Genomic DNA, 8,106 nt, shown 5'->3' with positions numbered 1-8,106 from the left:
TGCCCATCCCTAGTGGCTGAAACTGGGACATGGGATAGGACCCAGGCATTGGTGGCCGTGCAGGGTGTTTGCCTCCAGGGGGTCCCACAGCTCCTAAGAGGAGAGAGCAGGCTGGGAACGAGACCCAGGTGTCCAGGATGGTAATGCAGGACGCTCAGCCCTAGGGGGCACCACAATACAGAAAGACAAATCTCCCCCAAAAAGTCTCACACAGGATTTTATTACATAGGGTGAGTATGAAGCTGGGTTTTATTCAAGCACCCATTGGGCTCACCACCACTGCTCTGGGGAGGGACTCCTTCCACAAACACAAACCCAACTCTGCCCCCTTCAGTGTAGGGGCCCCGGCCTTTCAACATGGGGCCCATGGCTGCTGAGACCTCTCATTGTTCTCTCGATCCAGGGGACGTATGCAGAGACCCTGGTGAACACCCTCGGGGGAGACCTGTTCTTCTTGCCGAAGGAGACTATGCCCTGGGCCGTCCCGTTACACACCAGGGGGCCCCCGGAGTCACCCTGAGAAATCAAAGGAGGTAGAGGATGAATAGAAGCTCATAGCACAGCATCCACCTGTCCTTTTTGAGCTGTTCATAGCGCAGTCCCTAGATAGATAGATAGATAGATAGATAGATAGACGGGGTGTATGGGGATAGATTAGGGGCAGGCAAACTTTTTGGCCTAAGGGCCGCATCGGGTTTGGTAAATTGTATGGAGAGCAGGTTAGGGGAGGGGGTCATGGCCTGGCCCCCACCTCCTATCTGCCCCCCAGGACTCCCGCCCAATCCACACACCCCCCCCCGTTCCCTGATGGCCCCCCGGGAGCCTTGCCCCATCCACACACCCCTGCTCCCTGTCCCCTGACCGCCCCCAGACTTCCGCTGCCCCATCCAACCCCTCCTCATTCCTGACGCCCCCCCCCGGGACCTCTGCCACATCCAACCACCCCTTCTCCCTGTCCTCTGCTGCTCCTGGAACCCTTGCCCCTGACTGCCCCCCACTACCCAATCCAACCCCGCCTCCTTCCTGACTGCCCCCCGGGACCCTTGCCCCCATTCAACTCCCTATTCCCCCCCAACCACCCCGAACACTATCCACACCCCCACTCCCTGACCACTACCCCGAACTCCCCTGCCCTCTACCCAACCCCCCCTGCTCCCTGCCCCCTTACCACGCTGCTTGGAGCACCGGTAGCTGGCGGTGCTACAGCCACGCCACCCATCTGGAGCCGGGCCATGCCGCCACCGCCACCACTAGGCACAGAGCACCGGGTCAGGCCGGGCTCTGCAGCTGCACTGCCCCAGGAGCTCACAGCCCCACCGCCCAGAGCATTGCGCCAACAGTGGAGTGAGCGAGCTGAGGCTGCGGGGGAGGGGAGACAGCGGAGGAGGGGCCGGGGGCTAGCCACCCAAGCCAGGAACTTGGGGGCCGGGCAGGATGGTCCCACGAGCTGGATGTGGCCTGCAGGGTGTAGTTTGCCCACCTCTGGGATAGATGGGGTGTATGGGATAGATGGATAGATGGGTGTGTATAGGTGGGATGTATGGGGATAGATGGGTGTGTATAGATGGGGTGTGGGGACAGATAGACAGATCCCAGTCTCAGTGTTGCCCGTTGAATGTCACCCTAACTGATCCCCTAACTCCCTTGGCTCATGGAGAAGCTCCCAGCCCGGCAGCCCCCCAGGGACTGGGTGTTTACCGAGAACGAGGCCTTGTCCTTGGCAGGGTCCCCCACACACATCAACCTCGAGGGCTTGTAGTAGCGTTGGAGCAGCCCATCCTCTTGGCAGGTCTCGTCTGACATCACGTCCAGCTCCACCTCATGGAGGATACTGGTGGTTGCATTGAGGCTGGTCCTGCCCCATCCTGCCACGCTACACACAGCGCCTGACTCCACGGCTTGGCCAGCTTGCGGCAGCGGAATGGTGCCCACGGCATCAGTCAGCTCCGCCGGCTCCACCAGCTGCAATGGGGGGAGAGCAGAGGGGTCAGCCCCGCACCGAGATGGGGGTGGGGCCAGGGTGGGGGCTGAGGGGCAGGTACCTGCAGCAGCATCAGGTCATTCTCAAAGCTCATCTTGTTGTATCCAGGGTGGGGGATCTTGTGCTTCACAGAGACTCGTTGTTGGGTCTCCTCATCCCGACGGAGGTTGTGGGCTCCAAGGAACACGGTGATGTCCCTAGAAGCCAGATGGAGACCGGGTTGGAACTGGAGCGGGGCTGAGAGATGTCAGCTGGGCCCTTGGAGGCAGTTCTCACCCCTGCGTAGTGCTAGAGGGCGCCATGCTGCAGTGACGGGGCTGGAAAGATAGGGGGCAACATGGTACAGGGAGTGGGGCGAGGGAGTTGGTAGGGGGTCTGGGCTGTGAGGAGCAGGGCTGGAGGGCTCGCTGGAGGGAGCAGGGCGGGGGGGGGGGTTAGTAGGTGTGCTCCCCCCGGAATGATTGTTTCTCTTACTCTTCAATCACTGATCTCAGTTGGGGTCTGGTATCTAATGAATTAAATGAGTCATAACATGTTAAATTACGAATATGAAAGTTCCAGTTGCAGCAGCGTGATGCAATTGTTCAGGGTCTCTTTGTTTTATTGCGCATGGCGGGATCTGGCATCGCACGGGGATTTTCTGTCACCCCCATTCCTGTTTTCTAATAATATGAGCTCCCTGGAACACAGTGGTCTTGCTCTAAAGCCAAGTGGAATATAAGGAGTGTTAGGGGCAGGAGCGTAGGTGCAGTGGGGGACGGGCATATGTGGGTCTGACTCATAAATACTGATCTTGTGGGGACAGGGCAGATTTCAGTCTCAGGCAGAGATCTCGTCCTCAGCTTCCAGCCTGATATAATATATAGACCACTTCATAGATTGGCTGCCTGCAGGTAAACCTCCTATCCCCCCGCTGCAGCACAAACACCTGCCCAGTGGTGTTGGGGTCTCAGCCTGTGTCTCCCGAGCCCCGTGTGCTGTTCCCATGAGCTGCTTCACTTCCCATTGTCCTCCCAGCCCCTGGGTGTCAGCTCCCCTGCACCCTGGTGACCCCTCCTCAGCTAGATGCAAACAGGGATCTATGCCCAGGTCTCCCAGCCCACATCCCTGCAGAGCTGTCCTGGGGTTGTGAGCCCCTCCCTGCCCCGATCTAGGCAATGGAGCCAGACCCCAGCAGGAGTCAATGGCTGTAGCTCCAGTGTTGGATCTGGACCATGCTTTGCAGTTGCCTGCCCCGACATCCCCAGCACGGCGGCACTTACTCTCCATTGCAGTGAGCGGCCGTCAGCACGAAGTTCTTCGCCACCAGGAACCCTCCACAGCGAGACCTCCTGTTTCTGCATTGTATATTCAGAAAAGCCATGTAGGGTCTGGAGTGGGGCTGGGTTTCCCAGCCCCTGATCATCTCACCTGGTGGGGAAGGGGACAGATTCATACAAAAAGCCGCATTGTCTCCCTGGGCCGGGCTGGGACTGAGCTCCTCATCCCGAAGGGGAGTCCCCACAGCCACAACCCACCCCCTGGGGGATCCCTCTCCCTGGTGATGACGCTCTCCCTGGGGGATCCCTGTGCCTGGATCCCTTCCCCCTGCTCAGCTCTGCCCCAGACTGGACACCCCATGGGGCCGGAGGGTAAATCTAAAGCTCTGACCTCGCTGTGCGGACAATCGGTGCCAAAGGCACCAGGAGTGGGTCAGTAATCGCACTGCTCTGAGTTAACGGCTTTGGGGGCCATCACCCCAGATTTGGCCAGGCAGCCCCCAGAAGGGCACAAACAGGTCCCTTGTGGATGTTTCTCCTTCTCCATTAGACCCCAGTGTCTGGCCAGGGCTGCTCCAAGACTGATATGCCAAACATTTGGTCCAATGGAAAACTGTGGTTTTTACTAAGGGTGTTTTTTTCTCACAAAGCCTCGCTTGAACCTGTCTGAATTATTGTGGTGAAACTGATTCTTTCCCCCCGGTTTTTGGTAATATTTTGGTGAACGTTTTCAATTCTTGCTCACTGTAAAAGAAACACTTTTGGGTTTTTTCTCATGGAAAAATAATCAACTTTTTGTGATCAGCTCCAAACAAGTCTCCACCTAGGTGGGCGAATGTGTGGGAAAATCCCACCTTTAACAAATTGCTGTTTCAATATAGCCTTAAAGTTATGAACACCAGAGTTAGGAACTGACCAGGAACTGAGATCAGCCCCCCCCACATTGTGCTGGGCGCTGCCCAGACCCTAATTGATCACCCACACACCTAATTTGGAACCAGACATACCTGATCAGGCAGCAGGAGAGAGAAAAGAAAAAACACAATAAAAAAAACCCTAGCAAATCCAGTACAGTATTGTGTTAAATGTAAATTACTAAAAAAAATAAAGGGAAAGTTTAATTTTTTTTTTTTTTTTTTGCCAAGGTAAGGAAACTGTTTCTGTGTTTATTTCATTTGAATTAGGATGGTTAAAAGCAGCATTTTTATTTTGCACAGTAAAGTTTCAAAACTGTATGAAGTCATGAAGTCACTGTTCAGTTGTAAACTTTTGAAGAACCAGAACGTTTTGTTCAGAGTTATGAACCACCTCCACTCCTGAGACGAGACCAAGACAAGGGCCCCCATTGTGCCAGGCCCTGCACTGACCCACAATCCCTACCTCACAGAGGTTCAAACAGACACGGGAAGAAACATTTTTCTCATTGTAAAGATGGGGAAATGGAGGCCCAGGGAGATTGTTCCTAAACCTGCCTAGTTCCCATCAGCACTCCATGAAAATCCCAGGGACCGGCCCAAGGTCCCCACAGGGAGTCTGGGCTGAGCTGGGAACTGGTCTCAAATTTCTTGGGTCCCAGCCCTGTGCCTTCGCCCTGCAATCAGCTCCCCTGTCTAGGGCACAGCTTGGCAGTGGGCTCCCAAAGGAGCCTGTGGGGGCTGGGCCACCCAACCGCTCGGCTGCTCTGAGAAGCCCAACCTTACTCAGGAGAGGCTGCACGTTTTGCTACACCCCTTTGACCCCAGGAGGATCAGGTGGAGACCCTCACTGCTCCCCACAGCTCCCTTTGCCTGGCAAGGGCCCCACTTCCCACAGAACCCAACCCCCCTCCCCGCCAAAAGAAAAAAGCAACAACTCACCAGCCTCAGCCCTGGGGGACAGGAGAAAGGCCATGAGTAGCAGGACCAAGATCAAAATCTGCATCATCAGAGCCATCCAGGCTCTTCCTCAGCCCTGGAGTTATTTGGGCCAGATGCGGGAGTGGGGCAGGGACTGGGAACCACAGGGGCACAGACGCTCCTGCTCAGAAACCCCACCCCGGATGGGCCAGGAGCAGAGGGGAAGCTTCAGGTCACAGCTACACCCACATTGGGGTCGGGGTGGGGGTGTTCTTCTTTTCTCGGGTGTGCACCAGGCCTGGCTGAGGATGTGGCTAACACTTCTCAGCCCTACTACAGGTGTAAGAAACACCCCTGAGCTTTTCTGCACCGAGATACCCAGACCCATCGATTTCAGGGCCAAAGGGGACCATGGTGACCTTCCAGCTTGACCCCTTTGGCAGCCCAGAGCCAGAACCCATCCAGTGATGTCTGCCTCCACCACAGCCCCAGGTCAGTTGCTCCCCTAACTCATTGTTCCCCATTTCCACCATAACACATTGCTCTTATTTGCGTTAGAGTGGCACCGCGACGGAGATCCAGGTCCCACAATCGTGCTGGGTGATGCACTGACCCTCAATCTGTTCCCCAGAGAGCGTCCAGTTCAAACAGACACAGGCAGAATCATTCTTCTTATTGTACAGATGGGGAAACTGAGGACTCGGGAGATTGTTCCTAAACCTGCCTAGGGGATTTGGTTGCTCAGTTCCCATCAGCACTGCATGGAAATAACAGCCCCAGGGACTGGCCCAAGGTCTCTGCAAGGAACCTGGACTATTCTGGGAACTGGTCCCATATTTCTTGAATCTCAACCCTGTGTCTTAGCCCTGCTGCCAGCTTCATTAAGTGGGGCATGCATTGGCAGTGGGGTCCCACAGGAGCCTCCATCAATGGGGGTGGGGAATGGGACATGGGATCTTTCCTCTCAAGGGCAACTGGGTGCTGCTGCCACTGATTCAAGGGATTATTTTTGCCCTTCTCCACCTCTTCCTTACATAGGCTGTGAGTGACGCTGATCAGTATCGGTGCCAGGTGAGACAACACACTCCGCTCCCCTACGATAGTCTGCACCCCGGTGTTCAACCCTTTGCAGGATGGCGATACATTTCATACAGAGTATGCCTTGTGAGGTCTCTCACCACCTGTTTCTCCAGCCTAACTGCCTGAATTGCTTTCCGTCAGGATCCCTCCCCCAGTCCAATGCTGCTTCCTTTGTACTTCCAGTGTTGTGAGCGCTGTGGGTAGAGAGAAAGGGAGAGATCATTTGGGGTGTCCGCTCCCCCATCTTGTAGTTCTTTTTCTTCTTTGAGAATCATCTCCAGCTGAAGTTTAGGAGGCAGAATGTCTGTGTGGATAGGCACCCCAAGCTGTTTCATTGTCAAGATGTAGATTTTATGCGCACACCCTCTTTCTCACCCATTTAGCCAGGTTATGGTCCATTTGATTTTGTTGATACCTGGTTGAGACATCAGATAGCCTTTTGTCTCTAGGGAACTGTTTTTTGGCTGCTCTCCAGACTTGGAACATGTCTTAGTAACACCATGTAATAGAATCTTATAACTTTACATGCCACACAAATTTTACCAGGTGTGACGGACTCAGACCAGAAAGATATAAAAGAGTAATCCTGCTGGGATCCTGGAAGTGGGTGGGCAGAAGCGGGCAGACCTCCCCCAGCCTAAGGGGAGGATCCACAAGGTCCGGGATCTCAATTAAATACAGGGCACAACTAAAGATCTAACAGGGATGGGAGCGAGGTCACAGGACTAAACGAAGGGAACCTGACAAGGACACAGAGCAGAGAACTCCGGACAGTGCCCACTACTCCGCGAAGGTGTCAAGGGAGCCAGTGGACACAGCCCAGAGGAACTCCGCCTGGATGTGTGAGTGACCGGAGGATCGGAAATAGGCCCCACAGTCGCAGGAAACCCCATCAGCCAACCTCCTCTTCCTGGTCTTGTATATGGCCATTTTGGCCAGTGCTAGGAGGAGGTAGAAAAGGTTCAGAGAAGGGCAACTAAAATTATTAGGGGTTTGGAACGGGTCCCATATGAGGAGAGATTAAAGAGGCTAGGACTTTTCATCTTGGAAAAGAGGAGGCTAAGCGGAGTGTAACGGGGTGAACACCCACTCCATCCCGGAAAGGACTGGAAAAGCCCTGCAGAGGGCTGGGGCTGGGGAAAGGAGCAAACCCCTTGTTGCTTGTGATGACTGGCTGATAGACTGCAGTCTGCCCCAGGGCACAGGGGCTAGATGGTGACTGGCAGTAGCCACGACTGAGGCGACGTGGGGATAGGGGGTGGGGGTTCCCTTGGGTGGGGAGACCCAGAGAGAGAGTGGGGTACTGCCAGGGGGGGCAGCACCCAAGCCAAGGGCACCAGGGTCTGGGAGGGACACGGGGGGGGCAACGACAGGCAGGACACCTGGCCTGCAGAGGGCGCTCCAACGACTGGTGAGCTAATTCCCGAGACGACCAGCATGAGGCACCGCATGGGTGAGTCTGTGGCTGATTACAGGGAGATATGATAGAGGTATATAAAATCATGAGTGATGTGGAGAAAGTGAATAAGGAAAAGTTATTTACTTGTTCCCATAATATAAGAACAAGGGGCTATGAAATGAAATTAATGGGAAGCAGGTTTAAAACAAATAAAAGGAAGTTCTTCTTCACGCAGCGCACAGTCAACTTGTGAAATTCCTTGCCAGAGGAGGTTGTGAAGGCTAGGACTATAACAGCTGTGGGGGAATAGGCCTGCTGGCCTCCCTTGCACCGATCAGAACATCGGCGAAGACTCGTCATATAGGCCCGCCCTGCAGGCCACAAGCCTGAACTAGGCTAAGTGACACAGCCTCCTGACAAACTCGGTCAAGGGTCATGACCAGAGGAGGGAGGCCCTGGTGACTTGCAAGCATCTAACTTTTCTAAGTGATTTTTAACTTGTTCTTTTTTTATTTTATCTTCTAAACCTACCCCCTTCCCATTAGCATTCAC

General features: G+C 54.7%; 1 protein-coding gene across 1 annotated transcript in view; it reads right to left on the bottom strand.

Annotated features, from left to right (window-relative positions):
- Positions 1 to 216: 216 nt before the first annotated feature.
- The window catches only part of LOC117885533 (tryptase gamma-like), a 28,370-nt gene continuing 20,480 nt past the window's right edge, over positions 217 to 8,106 (bottom strand). Inside the window, 5 exon segments of the mRNA XM_034786805.1 lie at positions 217 to 516; positions 1,699 to 1,962; positions 2,043 to 2,178; positions 3,244 to 3,391; positions 5,097 to 5,179. Coding sequence (XP_034642696.1) covers positions 331 to 516; positions 1,699 to 1,962; positions 2,043 to 2,178; positions 3,244 to 3,391; positions 5,097 to 5,179 — 817 coding nt within the window. The 3' untranslated portion in view covers positions 217 to 330.

This window comes from Trachemys scripta, chromosome 12 (assembly GCF_013100865.1).
Source record: "Trachemys scripta elegans isolate TJP31775 chromosome 12, CAS_Tse_1.0, whole genome shotgun sequence".
Lineage (NCBI taxonomy): Eukaryota > Metazoa > Chordata > Testudines > Emydidae > Trachemys > Trachemys scripta.
This window is presented reverse-complemented; position numbering and strand designations above follow the sequence as displayed.